Here is a 19,490-nt window from a genome sequence, read left to right as displayed (position 1 = left end):
TCGCTGCAGAAGGAAACGGGGTTCCAGAGGAAGCAGACAACAGGAGAGCAAATTCTGAAAGGAACATCAAAACTAAAAAACTGCTGAAGAGTCAGTCCTGTTGTCCTACAATGGGCTTTGCAATCTTCACACATTTCATAAAAACCGGACATGGCAACAAAACGCGGAGTTTGCTTCTGTGTCGTAAACAACGGGAGGATGATTTTCTTTTATCCTGGGACAATTCCCTAGGGTTTAGCAATTCCCTGAAAACCTCTCCTACGTCAAATTACCAGTCTCACCCGTGAAATGCAGCCAATTAAAAATGTCTCTGTGCCTCCTCAGCAAGTTCTCGGCAGCCCAGGCGTGCGCATTTTCTTGGGGCTCTGCTTTCAACAACGACCGCATCTCTCCCACCCCCATGCAATTCTGAATTATGGGAGGAAACGAAAGCGAGTGAGTATCTAGACTAAACCATGGGTTCTTCTATGCTCCAAGTCTCAAGAAGACTTTCTTTAAAATGATCACTTATTCGGGGTTGCTGTCATAGACAAAGCCCCGCACTGACTCTATTATGCATTTATTTACTAGTTTTTTGATGCTCAAAATGCAGTTACGTTTTGTCATTTTCTCTATTGGATTGGCATTAATAGAATGGCTCAGAGAAAAACAAAGAGCTGGCAGAGGTTGTGTCCCATTCCCCTTTCAAAGAGGTAATGTAGACGTATGCTTTCTTTGTCCAGAGACCCCTGCTGGGTAATTCAGCCACAGAGTTCCACCAAATGACCTGAGGGTGGAAATACTGTACACTTTACACTCTCTGGGGAAGGAAGCGCAGGGCAATTGTTTTTAATTTGTAAGCTTTTGGCCAGAGTCGTCTGGGATCCCATCAATGTCACTCGAACAATTAATAACATCAGTGATAAACTGAAATAAGTCAATCAAGTCCCCTGTAGCCTGCACGGATTTTAAAAGCAATATAGTCCCTTGGCCTTCACTAGGAAGTCCCCTACCGTAGAGACTTCCAGGCTTGCAGAGGGGTAAGATACACACGTGAAATGATCACTGGACAGTGCAACCTTCTCCTCCTCTACCGCATCTCACAGTTACCAGCCCCACCACCCATCCACCCGGGAGACTCAGCTCAAAACTCGAGCCATCCTTAGTTTTGCCCTCCCCCTCCCCCTCCCCCTCCCTTGCCTCACTCCCCAAGCCTCCTTGATTCTGACTCCAAAACGTCTCTAGAATACATCCCTTCCATTCCTACCCTTTCGTATACACAGTAGTCAGCTAGGGCTTCCATAATGAAGGACCATGGACAGGTTTGGCTCAAACAACAGAAATTACATCTGCACACTTCCAGCGGCTACAAGTCCGAGATTAAGGTGTCAGCAGAGTTGGTTTCTTCTGAGGACCTCTCCCCTTATCTTATAGATGGCCACCTTCTCCCTGTGTTATCACATGGCCTTCTCTCTGTGCATGTCTGTGTCCTAATTTCCTCTTCTTATAAGGACACCAGTCTTACTGCATTAGGGACCTTGAAAGGCTTCATTTTAATTTAATTACCTCTGTTATGACCCTGTCTTCAAATAAAATCTCATTCTGAGGTTCTGGGGGTTTGGACTTCAACACATAGATGTGGGGCCAGGGGGAGGGACAGAATTTGGCCCATAACAGTATATCATATAAGGACTTTCACAAGTTGACTTGGGACTCACCCTTCAACTTAGCTTTAGACCATCTCTTCCAGACGAGCTCCAGCTACACTCAGATTTGAAGCTTTCCAAATAGGCCAAGCATCCTTATCCCATCATGCTTTTGCTAATGCTGATCTTTTTGCCTGAAACGCCTAGAAGACGGAGCCCCACCCCCTGCCCCCATCTTCACCACCCCACCCAACTTCTCAGCCTGGCAAACTCCTATAATCAAGTCACAGGTCAAATGCCATCTCCTCTGCAAAATCTTTCCTGAACTTCCTGAGCAGAATTAATCCACCTCTGGATACACAGCCTATATAAGTGACACAGCACTGCTCTCTCTACATTGCGATTTTGAATTCCCCTCTGCTTCCTTGTTAAAATGTGACATGTATGTATTCATGGTGCTCTAGGAACAGTAGGCACTTTGTAAACATTTGTTGAGCCAGTGAAGTGGGAGTGTAGGCTGGACTACAAGCAAATTCTGCTAGAACGTAAAAGAAGAGATTATTACCTGCAGAGTGAAGGAGCTTGGAAGTGAAAAAACAAAAAACAAAGCAAAACAAAGGAAGAACCTTATTGTGGTTTAGCAGTCTTTGTGTTTCCCCTTGATTTCCTGGGCAATGTTCTACATTTTCTAGGCTCACCTACATCGACTGGGACATGGGACATGGGACACGGGACTTGAGGCCCCCAAGACCTCCAGGACAGGCTCCATTCTCTTCCCACATCCGTGGACGCAGAAGGGCCAGCAGGCCCTGAGGCTCTAGAAAATGGTGGGAGCTCTAGCTGGGAGGGAGCTTGGGTCCCTGCAGGTTAGAGTGTCTGCAAACAGCTATGCGGGCTGTAACAAGAAGGGGAAAGAAGGCTTCTGTTAAGGCAGTGAGATGTGGGGGGCGGTTATTACTGCATGAACTCCCTGCACTGAAATACTCGCAGCTATAATACCGAACGTTCTATACCCAAGATATTCCACTTCTCACTGCTCAGTGTACAGCCTGTCTGCTAAATCACAGGCAGCATCCTCAGGATGCTAATAATTGTGGAAGGGATTCAAATGCAATCTCCGATAGAACTACACAGATATTTGGGGAAAGGAATGAAGTTCTGGCATCGCAGGGTAAGAGTCCCAATCCCCTGGCCCCGACAAACCGAACAAGCCCAAACCTGGCCACTTCGCCCCTAAGCTACCGCCTTCTCCCTGCTCCTCTCAAAGCCAAGCCGTAGGACTCTGTTCCATATGGTCCTTACTGCCTGCGCATCAGGCTTCCAAGTGCCCTCCCTGCTGCGCACCCCACTCCCCCACCGCCACGGCTCCACTGAGCCCGCCACTACCCTCCTAGCCACAACACCCATCTTTCTTCAGTTGTCCTCTCCGCAGCTCCTGACGAGTGACTCCTTCCTCTTTGAATTCTTCTTGAATTCTATGCCACGGTACGTACTCTCTCCTCCCCGCTGGTCCCTCCTCATCTCCAGCTCCCTAAATCCATATTCTGTAAGGTCGTTTTCCTGCTCCCTGCCCCCACCCCCTCATATTTTCTTTGTTTGCATTGAGTTGTCATCTTTGGTGTCTTTCTAGAATTGATCTTCCCATTCCAGGTGGGCAACTCCCCATTTCATTTGCATCTCATTTTTCTACCTCTTTCCTGTGACAACCTCATCCGTGTTCATGACTCCCATCCATGCCCTGGTCTCTTTACAGCTGCCTTCCAGACTTTTCCACCGCACAGCCTGCGATGCCTCAAATTCCGTAGCCCCCAACCACCAAACTCATCACCTAGTCTCTCCATGGCTTTCTTTACTTCTCAGAAGAGCACTGCCACCCTCTCATTCACTGGGTTCCAAGTCATCTTGGACTCTACCTTCCCTTCCCCCCACATTCAATCAGTAATCTGCACCTTCATCACTTCTTGCCTAGAATATTATTAAAAGCTTATCTCTAACATTCTAGATCTGTCAGGGTCCAGTCAGAAAAACAGAGACCACACTAGGCTTTTTGTTTTGTTTTGTGTTTTTTAACAGAGAGAAAATAATAGAGGGAATTGACGAAGCAGGTGCTAATATTTTTCAAAAAGTAAAGAGAAGCACACTGATTTAGCACAGAGATGGGACCTGCGGGGAAGCAGCCCCGACAAAGAGGAGATAGGAGCGCCCTAATTCAGATGCCTCCAGGCCAGGTATCTCAGGGCTATGAGCCAGACCTCCCAGCAGACAGCCCTATCTGGGTCCTGCTGGGGATTCTAAGGGACAACAATGGAGGTGGTTTGGGGAACGCAGGAGAAAAGCTAGACAGATTCCAACTGTCACCATCAGGGTGAAGGGCCACTGCAGGAACAACACTGAGAGGACTTGCTGCTAAGAAGAGTGGAAGTCTCTTCTTCCCTCCTCCTCCTCTACTGGCCGAACTTAATGGAAAATCAGCTGACAAGGAAAACTGTAGTTTTGAGAATCGTAGTCCCCAAACACAGAACACAGAGTATGGAAGGGTGAATATGGCACATTTCCTTACCTCTAGTCAATTTTCCAAAGATTCCTGAATTAATAGCATTTATCGAGCATTTATTATGTGCCAAGTAGAATTCTAAGCATTTTCTAGGTTATTAACACATTTAATCCTCATCACAATATTTGGAGGTATCTACTATTATTATCCACATGATACAAATGAGGAAACTAGAGCATTATAGAGGTAAGTCATTTGTTCAGGGGTAAAAGACACTTATAATTGGCAGATCCAAGGACTCAAACCCAGGATGCCTAGCTATAAAACACCGACTCTCAAACTTTTTTTTTCTTAAAACTCTCCCACGAACGTATGCCTGAGGAAAAGCCACAATGGAACGGTGGGGTAAGAGTCCTTACGTAAATGATTCCCAAACGGTATCATGTAAATGTAAGAATCATTTGGGGAACCTGATAAAAACTGAGATTCCAAGACTCACTCCTCAGACCTCTAGAAAGTCTGAGAAGAGCAATCTGAATTTTATTTTTTTAAAGATTTTACTTGTCAGACAAGCAGAGGGAGCGGCAGGCAGAGGAAGAAGCAGGCTCCCTGCTGAGCAGGGAGCCCTGACACAGGGCTTGATCCCAGGACCCCGGGATCATGACCTGAGCCGATCATGACCTGAGCCGAAGGCAGCCGCTTAACCAAATGAGCCACCCAGGCATCCTAGGAATTTGAATTTTAAACAAGTGATCCCCAGACACCACCCCCATCATTATCCCAGGCCTGTTATTCTGATGTAAATGGTCTGTGGACCCCAATTTGAGAGTAATTACTTGGCAGGGGTTGGTGAGAGCAGACAAGAGGATATAAGAGGACTTTTTACTGACAAGTGAGTAAAGAAATAGCTCCTTATTGCTCACTTAAATACAGCTCCTTAGCTTAACATTCAAGGCTCCTGGAGATCTAGTCCCAATCAACAGTCCAATTTACTGACCATGCTCCCCACTTTAAACACCCTATAGACCCAGCCTGTCATGGTTCTAACTACACTTCAGACTCTCCCATTGTCCTCACTTGTAGAGTTCTCTCCATGAGAATGCCCTTCACTTCCAACTCCGTATTTCCAAACTAAGTATCATTGAAAGACCCTTTCTAATGCCTTATCGTCCATAAACACTTGATCACATCCACTGAGGCTCTCTCCAACCTCTAAACTCTAACAATATTTTATTTGTACCCCTCTTATGGCTTTTAATATTTTCTACATTATACTATAGGCTCATTTATCTTAGCTTTCCCTCTAGACTGCAAGCTCTGTGATTAATGTGCCCAATTAAATGTTTTATGGCCTGAAAGACCTATCATGGTGTTCAATAAATATCTATGGAATAATTTAAATTAATGAAATGTGCTTTCCTTATTACATGTCAATTAGAAGTACTGGAATATAGTCGTTTGGAAGGTGTGAGGTGGGGTATTTGAATTTTAAACAAGTGAGCCCCTGTCCCATCCCTGTAATTCTGATTAAATGGTGTATGGACGACAATTTGAGAATACATACTTGGTACAAGAGTCCGAAGAGAGAGAAAGGGAAAGAATATAGCTTGAGAAAGTCCTTCTGTCCCCCAGTAGAGAATCAGTCTTCAAACAATTACGATCACATCACATCCTGCTTAAAAACCATTCATTCATTCAACGAATTTAAATGTTTACTGAACACATAGAGTGCGTTGGACAGTATTCAAGGTGACCAGCACTCCTAGAGCTGCAACCGCATTTAGTGTCTAAGTGACCTTGGAGAAGACAGGAACTTCTTTAGGCTTTAGTTTCCTTATTTGCAAAGGCTCTGTAGAGGAAAGAATGGATCCTTGAAAAACTGAAAGGTCAATGTGGTTCCAGTACAAAGCGTGGTCCAGAGTAAGACTGGTAAACAAAATAAGGTTATATTATTCAAGGCCTTGGAGGTCATGATGAGAATTTTAGCCTTTACCCCAAGAGCGACAGAACCATAAGGAATGGTTTTCAGCAGGAAGGGGCCGTGCCCAGGGGCATTTATATACAATACCAAGAGTTAAAGTTGAATTTGTAGGGAAATTAGCAATTACAATCACATCAGTCCAATGTTTTGAGGGTACTAAGTAAAAACAGTAATTAATCTTTAAGATTTCCTCTGTTCAATTTTCTAAGTAAGATGGAAAACTAAATTAAATCTTGCTTACTGGTGTTAACAGAGAGCTCAACTCATTCCTGGAATCACGAATCAGTTTATGTCCTATATACACCTTTTCTCAATTTAAGATTCTAAAAGTGTTAAGTGTCAGAAATGAAATCTCAACTACAAAAAAAAATTTATTAAGTGTGAAAGCAAAACAGATACATCTATTTAAATATTTTTTACATATTTATAGATAAAACAAACACAAATAATTTATCAAAAATTACAAGTTTAAAGAATAGTACTATTTGAAACAACCAATAAACTATTTGAAAATACCACATTTTATCCATAATTAGGGAATATTATCTCCAAAAAAAATGTAACTTGTATTTTCTTGTGAAAAATATAAGTTTCTTTAGATGTCTGCCAAGATTGTTCAGGAACAGTCCATCTTGCTAAATCTAAAACTGTAATGCCTTTATTTGAGAACTTGTTTTTACCAAATAGCTTTAAAAACCACCTGCATTTTCCTTTGGGCTTAGGTGAACTCTGAATGTTCACTTCACTTGCAGACCACAGGGCATCAACATAAACGCAAGCAGGTCAGAGGGAGAGTCTGGGGTTGTTTTTCTTCATACGGAGCGAAGGACCTTCTCCTTCGCTGGGTGGAAGACCACGGTGTATTGTGACGTCCAATCCACGGCACAGGGCTTCACCAAGCCGAAGCAGCCACACTGAAAGAAATCTGCGAGGTTCTGTGTGAGCCCAAGGCTGCCGAGGAAGGAAGAGAACACATCTTACTACATTTCCTGTTTGAACATTCATTCAGACCAGAAACATTCACTGAGAATTTATAACATACAACATCCTTTGAAGATCCTGTAGCAGGAATCCAGAGGTGAATCAGACAGTTCCCCGGCTTAGAGGACATTAAAACTGAAGCCCAGTTCCATTTCTGGACCTGAATCCCTATTTCGAGATTCCCTGGCTTCTGCCCAGCAACTTAATTCCCTTCTGAGTCCCCCAATCACTGGAATGGTGACTGCCATCAATAAGTGTCCTTCTTTCCATTCCCTTTGCACTGATTCGCATTTTGATGACCTCAAAGGCCAGAAAGGCCAGAAACATTATAGTCAACAAAGTGGGTTTTTTCCTAAACTTCCTAAGTAAAACATGGCCCTGTCTCAATGCCTTCCAATGACTGATTGAATGATCGATCGATCGACTGACTGATTTTTTATAGTCCCGGGGTCTTTTGTCTTTTTTTAGACCTATCATACCATGAATTCAGAGGGAATGGGTTCCAGCAGCTCAGGCTCCTTTCCACTGGTTCTCACAAAGTGCAGCACTTCTCTAGGTGGAGCAGGCTGGCCCTTCAGTTGGACCCAAGTACCTTTCTCCTTGGCTTCCTTCTTTTTCTGATCATTTTCCTTCACATGCTTCAGGAAGCTATCTCAGCTCTTTGAGTGCTTAATAAGCTCAATACGTACATTAGTTCTCTTGGCAAGAATCTTGCCCTTGTGTGTTTACGACAACAGCATGCTGGGTGACACTGTAGACTCTTACACTTCTGCCATGGTAACACTTGTGGGGCGTTGTTTTCTGAACGGTGCCCATTCCCTTGATGTCTACAATATCACCTTTCTTGTAGATTCGCATATATGTGGCCAAAGGAACGACTCCATGTTTTCTAAAAGGCCTAGAGAACATACAGTGGGTGCCTCTCCTCTTTCCCTTGGTGCTGGTCATTTTGGCGAATTACTGGAAGATGGCGGTTCCAGGCAAAAGGAAGGAGCTCCTTCCAAATAATCTTATCAACTGGATACTGTCTGGTCCTCCAAAAACCTTATCAAAACCAACCCCCGTATGCATTAAAACATATCTGTGCGTGAGGAGGACTATGCCATTGCTGCTGTGGGGACAGTTGTCAGGAAAGTACCATCAACACTCCTCCAGAGCTAGTGAGTGAGTGCAAGTAACTTAGGGTAAGACAGACAAGACAAATCTTCAATTTGGGCAGGTTTGTGGAAGCGAGATGCAAGGGAGCTCTAAGGCTTTCCTGCTAGTTCCTCCAGGGTATGTTGCCCTTACTCAGTAATTCCCAAACATGCCCCAGTTCTTTCATCTCAGGCCCTTCTTTCGGGCTCCTTAGGGCTTGAAATACTCTTCTGTCCTTCTCCGTCAGGCCCCATCCCACAGCTTTCAAGGCTCAGCTGAAAATTCCACCTCGGTCACAAAGGCTTTCATCCTTATTCCTCTGGTTAAACTACTGGGAAAGGGTTTTATCCTTGCCAGTCTGAACCCGTCATCACAAGCTCAGCACCACCGGCCAACCTCCATCACCTTAGCCATCTCTTCCCGATTAAGTCAATTCCTCTCCTCTCTAAATACAGATCATAGTCCTATCCCAGGCTCTGATTTCCTTGTCTAACAGCCTAACAGTTTCATCTTGTACCATGAGTGTGCTTTAAAATAGACTACTCATGAGATATGCAAGTGAGCGTTAAATCCCCTGAGGGCTCAGGGTGACCTCTGCAGCACTCCCAGCCTCCAAGACCCCGATATGTAGGACAAGGAGATAAGCTTCAAAGCCCGATCATTCATAGTTCATATCGTAAGATGACAGCCTTCCTACAAACACTCCCATTTTCAACTGAGAACAGGTTTTATACAACCGACGCCCTGGAGCAACCACACCCCAAACCCAAAGCACTAGGTTCTCCCTGACACAGATGGGCACATTAAACACGGGGCTAAAAGAATTACTAGTGATAGAAAGGCAGGTGGAAAATCTTGGCAAAGCTCACAATCTAATGCTTTCTGCAGAGAGCCTTGTGGCTGGAATTCTCAGCCACATGCTTGGTTATCTCACACTGACTTCATGCCAGCAACATGCAATCTTGTGACCATGTGGCTTGACTAGAGAGATTCCCCATCTTGGCAAAACTTCAAAGTCACTTAACTATTGGTGCTGAGTCCAGCAGACTAAGTCCCAAATTCTTACCACCTTGGGGCTCATGACCTTACCACTCACCTCCTGTCACTGAGGCTTCCAAGAAAGAAGAGTCAACTCTACCAGACAGCAAGTTAGAGGAGAGCAGCACAGCCTGGGTGGTGGCAGTAGGCTGGGAAACCAATGGCTAGACTAGCATCCTCCACAGGACACAGTGGCCAAAACAGATCTGACTTACTTGTATGGGGTCCTCCTGAGGGACAATGTCTGTTTCATATGCCTGCTCTGCTTCAGCAGGCTGGCTCTTTCGTGGGAGGTCAGGCCCAGAAAAGCAATCTGCAAAAGAAGGTTGGAAGGTACATGAAAAATACCATTATACTGAGGTTCTGTCACTCGTAGTGTATCACAGGACAGTGGTAAACATTCAGTACTCCTCCGAAGACAGTATAACCTAGCCTTCTGTCTAACCAAGGATCATGGTAAGGATAACGACTCAACAGCTCTAAATGAGACTAAGTAAATCTAGCAGCTGATCATTTTTTTAAAAGTTTATTTATTTTTCAGTAATCTCTATACCCAACGTGGGGCTCAAACTCACAACCCCAAGATTAAGAGTCCGATGCTCTTCCGACTGAGCCAGCCAGGCGCCCTTAAGCATTTATTTTTTTGAGTGTCTGTTTTTATTAACCTTCAACAAAGCACAGTCATGAAATAATTGCTTTAGTAATTCAAGTCATGGCTTAGAAGCCTGTTTAGACTCTCAACACATGTAGCATGTAAGTTTTAGATGAATAAAACTATATAAGGTCAATATTACTGCAATTATCTCACCTTGCGTATGCTTCTTAGCATCTCTTTGGAAAGGGCCAATTGAAAAAGTTAATCTGAAGTGAAGAACATTTAAATCCATAATTTGGGGAAGGTAAGAGTTAAGGTAACTTAAAAACCCCCAAGTCATTAAAACCCTACTATTCACTAAGTTACTCCATTTAATCCTCAAAATAACTCAAACATCAAGGTCCTTATCCATGAAACAGAGATTATCACACCATCCTCCCTCATCAGACTGTTGAAGGATTTAACATGATATATTTAAAACAGCCAGTGCAGAGGCTTCCAGAGGTGAAGTAACTGGTCCAAGGTCACACAACAGCTTAGAAAGTGGCAGAACTGAGACAGACGCCTCAGTCAGTGTGAGAATAAAGTTCACAGTCCTGACCAGTCTATGCTCCGTTTGACTTGCTACAGTCAAACCCATGACTCACTAGAGCAGTCAGCAAATGAAAGGCTTCAAACAACTGAATTGTTTTATTAAGAAAACAACTTTACCCTGAATTCCTGTATTAGAAAACTATCCAAAACTTTGAGTCCATTTTCTTGCCTTAGAAAGTATAAGAAACAGGGGCGCCTGGGTGGCTCAGTCGTTAAGCGTCTGCCTTTGGCTCGGGTCATGATCCCGGGGTCCTGGGATCGAGCCCCGCATCGGGCTCCCTGCTCCGCGGGAAGCCTGCTTCTCCCTCTCCCACTCCCCCTGCTGTGTTCCCTCTCTCACTGTGTCTCTCTCTGTCAAATAAATAAATAAAATCTTAAAAAAAAAAGAAAGAAAGAAAGCATAAGAAACAGTAAGCTTTCTTTTAAAAAGTTGATATTATAGTCTCATATGTATCTGTACTTGTCCTAAGAGTCCAGAAAAGAAGGAAGAGAATTAGAAAGGAGGTCTCAAATCTTTGGTTCTACTTCTAATTCCACCTCTCACCAGCCACGTGGCCAAAACAAGGCACTCAACCTCTCATAGGCTTAGTTTTTTCATCTATAAAATGGAGACACTGCTTTGGCACAGTCTATGCCTTAACTGTTTGTCAGCAAATAGACAGGAAAGTGCTTTGGTATATGTAAAGCATATATAAATATTAGGTATTATAAGATATTAACAATCAGTGATGCTAATATTCATTCTTCGTGCCTGAGTCTGTAGATACCAGAGGGGCAGGAGATGAAGATGAACATTCAGAGGCCTCGGTTCAGTGTTACCAGTTTCATTCCTTTCCTTAGCATTTTTTCCTTTGTCTGTCTTTATTTCTTTATTAATTATTATTATTATTATTATTATTGTAGAATTGGTTACTTCCCTGTAAAAGTGGAATGCATTTTGCTTTCGATGAGTAATGCTCTAATTATCTGAGGTCTTACAGTAATGGGCTCAGACTGATCACGGCTGTCCATTCCACGAGGGCAGGCCATAGCAACAACAAGAATTAGGTTACGCTCATAGAGGAAGGAAAGCAGCAGGGAAAGGACAGAGCTTCATAGGAAGCTGAATGTGGCTACTGCCCTGGAGCGTGAACTCTCTAATGGCCGTGACCTTCTCTGGAAGTGTAATTACCACGTCCACTGGTTGGTGATGGATCTCGCATTTCTTCCCCCCTTCTATTCACTTAAGCACTGCATAATAAATGGGATATAAACAGGGTTGGAAAAAATGAGGGAAGATAATCATCTCACAAATGTCTTTAAAAGCATCTCACAATGCTTTTTGTATTTTATATCATGTTTTCACACATCTTATGATTTAATTGTATGATGAAAAAAGCCTTTGAATAGGCTGTCAGAAGACCTAAGTTTATAGTTCTGATTTTGCTACTCACTGAGTGATCCTGAGCAATTCAATTTACCTCTCTGTAACTCCATCCATAAAATAAAAAGGTCAGATTAGATCATTCCTAGGCACAAGATAACAACTTATTATTCCAACCTTTACACGATCCTGTGAGTGTAGAATTATCAACTACATATTCCAGACAAGGAAATTGAAATTCAAGAGTCAAATGACATGCCTATACCCAGAGAGTAATCGACAGGTGGAACCAAGACCCGAAAGCCTTCTGATTTAAAAGTCAAGTCTCTTTTCTACCTTGTTACAGGCTACAGGAAATTTTACTCAAAAGCATTATAAGAAGAGAAATAAATACCTGAAAGAGTTGATTTAGTAATAAAAATGTTGACCAAGAGAAATGGAAAGCTGCCAGCATGAAGATATATAAAACCCAAGGGGAACAGGCCACAATCTGATTGAGGTAGGTCCATAGTCCATCTTCTCTGAATGTTGTGGCACAATGATTTGACCAATCTGTGAATTCACAAAAAAAGGAACTTATTATTTAAAAAGGCAACAAACTAGTGATCATTCCTCAAGAAGATAAAATCATTGCTCTTCTATTCAGGCAGAAGAGAAAGTTAAGACATGGTAACACAGACTAGAACCCAACTTTAAGAATTTATCTTCCAAATGCCAGCTTAACTAACAAAGATGAAAAAAATGGTACTTCACGGCTCGTGAAGGCCATGATAGCATTGCACTGGTGGTTGGCAGTAAAGGAATAAAAGCAAAAAAGGTCCGTAAGACCACCACTAAAACCATCCTATTCAGCATAAAATAAACTGGCCCAAGGTTAACCGTTCAAGGACCTGATAATGGAGAATAGCTGTATTTAATAAATATCTGCTTAGAAAACCCTTTATCTTATCCAGGATACACAGCAAGAGATGAGTCTGTTATAACACAGAATAAACTCTTATTAAGGGTTCAGATCAACAGGCCACTGCTGTAGACACAAGAAATCCTGTAAGCACCCAGATACCATTGGAACACGACCTAACAGCACGTGGTTATTGGGTGTATTTCTGCAACAGCACCATGATTTATCCTGTAGAGAGAGAAAGTTCAGGTAAGGGAATCATGAGAGAGAAACCCTAGGAAAAGAGAGGACTTCACTATGGCCTTCGTGACCCCCTAAGCCATGCAGCTAAGAGTAGCAGTAAGGAGAATGCAGGTAGGTAGAGCAGGAACAAGGGAACAAATCTTCAAGGTTTTGTGAAGCCAATGACTTTTGTAGTACCATGACCATTTATAAAGGGCAAATTCTTTTTGAAATAAGAACTCTGTAAATTTGCACCTTGAGGTTTCATTAATGCCTCTGACAATTTGACAAGTAGCTTCAGACATCTTCCCAAAGCAGCACTTAAGAACTCCTAGGACAGAAAGAACATGAGTCCCTGACTACTATCACCTGTCTGTCCATTTTAGTCTTAAAAATCTATTTTTCCCCCCTTTTAAGTCTCCTTTGGTTCCTAACCATCTGTCATGACTATATGTCAGAAGCATTCTAAGGACAATCATCACAGAGTAGTAATCAAGGCAACAAGTTAAGGCAAATTATGCTCTCTTTAGAGCTTCTCGTTAGGACAGCAGAAAAAGATGCATCCCATGCACCTGACATGACAAAAAAAGAATATGATTCCCAACAGAAGGTAGAGGAAACAGCTGCTACATGGGAAAGAATATTTACATTCTTCCAGCTTATAGATTTCTACTGCTCTCTTCTGGGTACTTTTTTGATAATACACCATGACCTCAAACTGAAATTTTCATAGGACTGATTTCAGACTTAATGTCAAAGATATGGCAACAAATGGCCACATACATTATCTTATGCAATATAAAACTTTCATATGTGCTAATAATACATTCCTGTCACTGGCTAATGACAGGGGACTCCTACTGTTCCAAGCCGATCGTTTTCCTCTCTAGATAGCTCTGACAGTTATAATGTTCTTTCTAACAACAACCTAAAATCTTTCTCCCTGCAACTTGTAGGAGGCTGACACTTTCTGAGTGTCCACCCTGCAAGCAGACCTCACAGAAGATGGAACAGATGGAGGCTACACAGAGCCAGAAGTAGCTGGCACTGTCTCACAAGTGAGGAGTGCGCCCGCCAGGGCTCCAGCAACAGGAATGTCCCTGGGAAACCACGAGGGTGGGATGACAGTGAGACCTTAGAAAAATGAAGCACAAGTTCACTTTTTCCATCTGTGAGGTAATGATAAATGACACAATGTCCTCATTTAGTGTAAAGAAATACTGTCGGAATACAAATGGGATAAAAATAACCAAATGCGTTCAGCTAGTCTACAGGGTTGCGAGTGAATATAAAGTGGGACCATTCCTAAGAAACAAAATATAAATATTGGATCAGAGCCAGAGAATAAAGACAAGAGGGAAGAACCAATGCATGTAATAAGAAAGCAACTTGGAAAGAATGGAAGTGATGGAAAATTACTTCTGTCCTTATCAATACAGTCTTATGCTGGACATGGACACCAAACAAAGGTGACTATTTTTAGTGAAGAGAGAAGCGGGAGAGACAAGAGCGGTGTAAAATCTGGCTCCTCTCCCTCAGGATCAAGTCCAAGGGACAAGATGGTCCACGGGCCAGCTTAAAAAGGTTTTCCAGGAATATGTTTTATTGTTAGGCCTTAAAAGGGCAGTTCTTTCAACAGAACTGTCAAGAAATCTTTTATTTCTTACACCACAGGACATAATTTAAGGTTTTTGAATTCCAATGCTCAGGAGTACGGATGGCCTTTGACAAGAAAGGAGATCAGGGATCTCAACCTTCTGACTATTAGATCCATTTGAGATAGTGACGGTCACATTGAGCTTACAAAAGCATTCCCTACTGATCATAGACACCCAAGGTGTCAGACAAGAAAGGGGCTGACAAGGTAACTGAAGCCCGTTCCATGCCTATGGCAGGGTGAAAAAGAAACCAGTTCACATAGATATTAAGCATCTTTAAAAATGAAACCCCAAACAAACCAAAACTTGTAATACTGGATGTTTCTGGGGAGGGGAACTGGGAGGCTTAGGGACAGAGCAGGAGGATTTATTTTCAAAAACTAAACAAAATTTAAACTAAAGAAAGCTGGGGGCCGGGGAAGGCAGGGAGGGGTGGTACTTAGGATGCTAAGGGAAAAAGAAAATAAAGTAGAAAAAAACGTTCCTAACATCTTCCTGAACCGTTCCACATTTTAGCTCAGGATATAAACTAGTATACTACTGGCAAAATCTAAGACCTGAGCATGTATATAACAGGAGGGTGGGTGGAAACAGATTCGTAGTGAGGGCAGATTCTCCCAGAGCCTTCAAAATAAACAAATAATAAACAGTTAAGGCCAAAATAAACTACATGTGCTATGGGTTTTCCCAGTTAGGTTTGCGAAGCATAGCCATGCAGTTGTTAAGAGCTAACCCAAATCCTTCTTGCTTCAATGTAAACCCTGTTCTTCTTGGTCAATCACCTTGGAACAGCTGGATGTCACTCCCTACATGAGCCCCCTACATGCCTGTTCACGCTGCTACTGAGAAGTTATTTTCCCTTCTCAGGGATGCAGAATAAATGGTCTAAGGTTTTCTTCCAAGACATTACTTCCAAACTTTCAACGACTATTAGTTGTCCCATTAGCCCTGTGACAACATTTACCAAATCGCAGGGACGTTCAGGCTTTTGTTCCTTCCCTCCTGTGATCACTTCCTCCCACCCTTAACCTCTCCACTGCCAACCTGTTCTTTTTCCCATTTTTTTTACTTCTCACTTCCCTAGCTTTGTTCCTGAGCAGCTAATTTTCCTCACTTCACTAGGTGATAAATCTACACTCTGCCTTGAATGAATTTGTATTACTGACCACTTCTCAAATTCATCAAGGTGAGGTACAATCTCTTGCCAAGTGCTAACAACTAATCTCTTTGAGCATTTCTTGCAGCTTCCCAATGCTGAGTCTTAGAGGCAGCCGTTTCATTTTAATTAGGGGTATGGTTTATCGTCACCCAGTCAGAATGTGATATACAAGAATTTACTAAGAAAAGTGCATGTGGGTATGGGTTCATGAGCTTGCTGTAAGAAAAATTTATACTTACAGATAATAGATTCATATATAATCCAATCACAAACGATGGAAAGGAAAAATAAGAAGAATATGTAATAGCGATGGTTGCCAAAACCTACATCAAAAAGAAAAAACATATTTAACACTTTCTTACAATGATTTTCCAGATCAAGACCTTATTAACCACTTTCCTGTCAAAAGCCTTCACCAAAGTAAAAAATAAATAAGCTTATGCTTTGCCTTTAAATACCACTACATCAAAACCAAACAGCTCTGGTATGTCAGGGTCAATTGTCCATGTTAGCTGAACTAATATTTATTTGTTGCTTACCTAAAAGACATCGTTTTTGGACAGAACAAGATTTACTAGACACATGCAGCTCTAGGATGGCCTATAACTGCACTGGGGGAAAGTGAGAAAGCAGGACTTTGGGCAAACCATACCCTATCTCTTCCTTCCATGTAGCGAGTTTAAGAAGTACAATTTTGGAACATCAAGGATCCACTTGATCAGGGGAATAGAGAAAATGAATCTGAAGAACAGCAAATAGATATGGACTCATTACTGCTGCTTTTCCACTTCCATTCAAAGCTGCCTGCTATAATGCTAACCATCCCATCTTTACAGTGGGATGGGGTCAATGAAGCTTGGGGCCGTAAGAATTACCTCTTCACCTACTCTCTAGGAATAGTAGAGAACATCAAAATGCACCAAAGAAACCCGACTGTGAAGCAGCCTTTTGTTCAAGATTTTTTGAACGCACTTCCTCTGCTGAAGACAAATGACCATAGTTCCTCTGCAGTTCCTCATAATAAACCCCTGGTTTTTACAGGGACCACTCAGAGGAAACTCAGGACTACAGACCAGGACGAGGAATACTCCCAATCACCTCTGGTTCTGACTCCTACCTGAGCTTTGAAGGAGGCAAGTGGAGTAGTAAATGAGAGAGACAAGGCACAAAACATGGCAAGAAGCTGGTAATTTGGTATAGAAGACTGGGATTACTAAAATAACCTCAAGCAAATAATTTACCTTTTATTTTTTTTCACCTCTAAAATGGAGATAGTAATACCAACTCAAAGGTGTGCCCTGATGATCAAATAGGATACTATATTCAAAAATGCTTTATAAACTCTAAAATACTATACAAATCACATTCATTATTATCAACACTGCCAGTTTTCCAGAAGTGTTAAACCGTGAAAGGATTCTCAGATAAGGAAGAGCTATAAAATGGACCCCTTAGATGCCCTTCCATTTTTTCTATGAATCACACCCATAGCTAAATATATGCTTAACTTCATAGTGTTAACTAAAAGAATTCAATCTCTCACCTATGCACCGTCCAGTCCACAGACAATGCTGATCATATCGAGCGACACAGGAGTTACACACGTGGCAATGAAGTGACCTTAATGGCTTCCTTATCTAAGTGGGCAATTAAGACAGGTCTAAGCAAAAATTAGTGTCTTAAAGTGGTAACAAATCACAAGCAAAATCATACTCCTAAGTCATAAAGACATGGGCACAAATAATCCTAAATAGATCATCAGTTCACAGAGGCTCTGGAATGCCTTATTAATATTTACTTCCAAACATCTATTTTGATTAGGCCTTCACTAAAAGGGATTTGACTTCCAGAGCCTATTCACACTGACGAAGGGGAAGTGAGGCAGTACCAGGCAGCAGAATGAGCACTGGATTAAGAAAAAGGAAAAAGGAAACCCAAGTTACATTTCTGGCTCTGTCAATAATTTGAGGGAAGTTACCTCCTCCCTCTAGGCCTTGATTCCTCGATGGCAAAATGAGAGGTTTCACTAAGTGGTTTCTAGGGTCATCGTGAGCCTCTGACTTGAAGTTAGTTCTAATACATGCTCCATGGTGGGAAAAAGCAATCAAAACACACTATGGATCATTCAGAGAGATTTAACCATGGGCAACTTCAAGAAACTATAAACATCATTCCCTCATACGCTCAAGGCAAAAAACTATTCTGATAGTAATACAAAATTAGAACCTGGTAAAAACGAAGGTGTACAAATATACCATGAAGATTTAACAAAGGCTTACATGAGAAATGTTACCAAGAATTTGCTTTCTTACTATGGGAAAAAAAGACTCACAAGACAGGATGTACAAAATGTTCTGAAGTCCAGACAGCCAGTCTCTGCAAGGGTGATGATATTCTGAAAGGCATGAAATTTGACCTTATGATTACGTTTTACTAGGGAATGTATAATGCATGGTCATATACCATTCTCACAGCTCTCTCTCCAAACTCAGGTAGCCAGAAAAGCAATGTGGAATACTTGCCACCAAATCATCCTGTACCCGAAAATAATGTTGACTTTTCAAGGCTGCATTTTCAACCAAAGCCAATAAATTAGAATGCACAAAAATTACACCTCCCCTTCGCTCCGTTGAAGGGCTAGCATCTCCCAGTTATAATCTGGTAGAGGAAAAATACATACACACATATACACTCATAAAAAACAAAACAAAACCCATCAGTAGACACCAGAACTGATGGTTATAAGCACCATGGGCTTGTCTTTCAGGAACACTGGCTAGAAGTAACACAGACATCCATACTCTCCCCGACTTCTAAACATTCACAAGCAAAGGAAGCCATGCATGGCAACTGACAGCTTCACATCTGAGGAAGAGAAGGGCATCTCTTGTCAATAAGGACTCCTCCCTTGCCCCTGCCTGCTTACTCTCCATGTATTAAACTGGGGGAACTTAAGCTAAATGATCATTATCTCAGCGTTACTATGAAGAAATCGAGATCATGTTTGCTAACAGAAATTACGTTTGAAAAAGTCTTGGTGGGTATGACCTTAAGAGAAAATAAAAATATTTTTTAAAAATTTTTACATAAACAAACGAAAGCATGACAGTGGAGAAATCTCAACTTTGTTGATGTATGTTGCATCTATTATGCGCCAGACATGAGAGATGCAGCCATGACAAACACCAACATTGCTATGACCTCCTTATTTAAAAAAAAAAAAAAAAAGTAACATTATAAAGAAAGCTCACCATTTTCCTTTCTTCCTCAGAAGCTTTGGTGAAGCCTGGATCTGTTGCCCAAGTCTTGTAGAAAAAGTAGAGGAAGCCTATTATGCTGAGAAGGAAAGCAAAATAGAAAGGGGTGCCTGCTAGATGTGAGAGCCACGTTAAGGAATGTATCAGCTTCCACTAAGAACGGTATAACTATGACCTAGGCAAATTTCATCATTGGTGCCTGAGAATCTCTCTGCATTATATCCTCACTTTCCGTTATGTATACACATCCCTGCCCCCAAGCCTGGCCCCATCCTATGTTCTAATCCTACAGGAATTTGCTCACAGTTGCTAATAATTAATCCCTCCCGATTAGATAAAACTCATGAAATATTGATAGGAATAGTTGCAATGTATGAGGAACATCCTGAGGACTGAAAAACATTCCAGATCCAAATAAATTAATCCCTCATGATGTAACTACGGCTCTCCTGTAAGCATTGAAAAGAGTATTTATTGATCATTTA

The 19,490-nt window shown here is 42.0% G+C and overlaps 1 protein-coding gene and 1 pseudogene across 8 annotated transcripts in view; both read right to left on the bottom strand.

Moving 5' to 3' along the window:
• Nucleotides 1–6,461: 6,461 nt before the first annotated feature.
• The window catches only part of ZDHHC13 (zinc finger DHHC-type palmitoyltransferase 13), a 47,770-nt gene continuing 34,741 nt past the window's right edge, over nt 6,462–19,490 (bottom strand). For 7 of the 8 annotated variants that reach the window (XM_027579970.2, XM_027579971.2, XM_027579975.2 and 4 more), the window contains 7 exons: nt 19,000–19,124; nt 18,081–18,143; nt 17,292–17,385; nt 15,988–16,071; nt 12,203–12,360; nt 9,472–9,569; nt 6,482–7,051 (listed from right to left, as the gene is read on the bottom strand). In XM_027579970.2, coding sequence (XP_027435771.2) covers nt 6,913–7,051; nt 9,472–9,569; nt 12,203–12,360; nt 15,988–16,071; nt 17,292–17,385; nt 18,081–18,143; nt 19,000–19,124 — 761 coding nt within the window. In that variant the 3' untranslated portion in view covers nt 6,482–6,912. Of the gene's footprint in view, nt 7,052–9,471; nt 9,570–12,202; nt 12,361–15,987; nt 16,072–17,291; nt 17,386–18,080; nt 18,144–18,999; nt 19,125–19,490 lie in introns of all 8 variants that reach the window. The other variant, XM_027579969.2, reaches the window with a different exon arrangement.
• On the bottom strand, nt 7,060–9,465 carry LOC113914601 (annotated as a pseudogene).

Source organism: Zalophus californianus, chromosome 11 (assembly GCF_009762305.2).
Source record: "Zalophus californianus isolate mZalCal1 chromosome 11, mZalCal1.pri.v2, whole genome shotgun sequence".
Lineage (NCBI taxonomy): Eukaryota > Metazoa > Chordata > Mammalia > Carnivora > Otariidae > Zalophus > Zalophus californianus.
The sequence above is the reverse complement of the archived record's forward strand: the minus strand, read 5'-3'. Positions and strand labels throughout refer to the sequence as shown.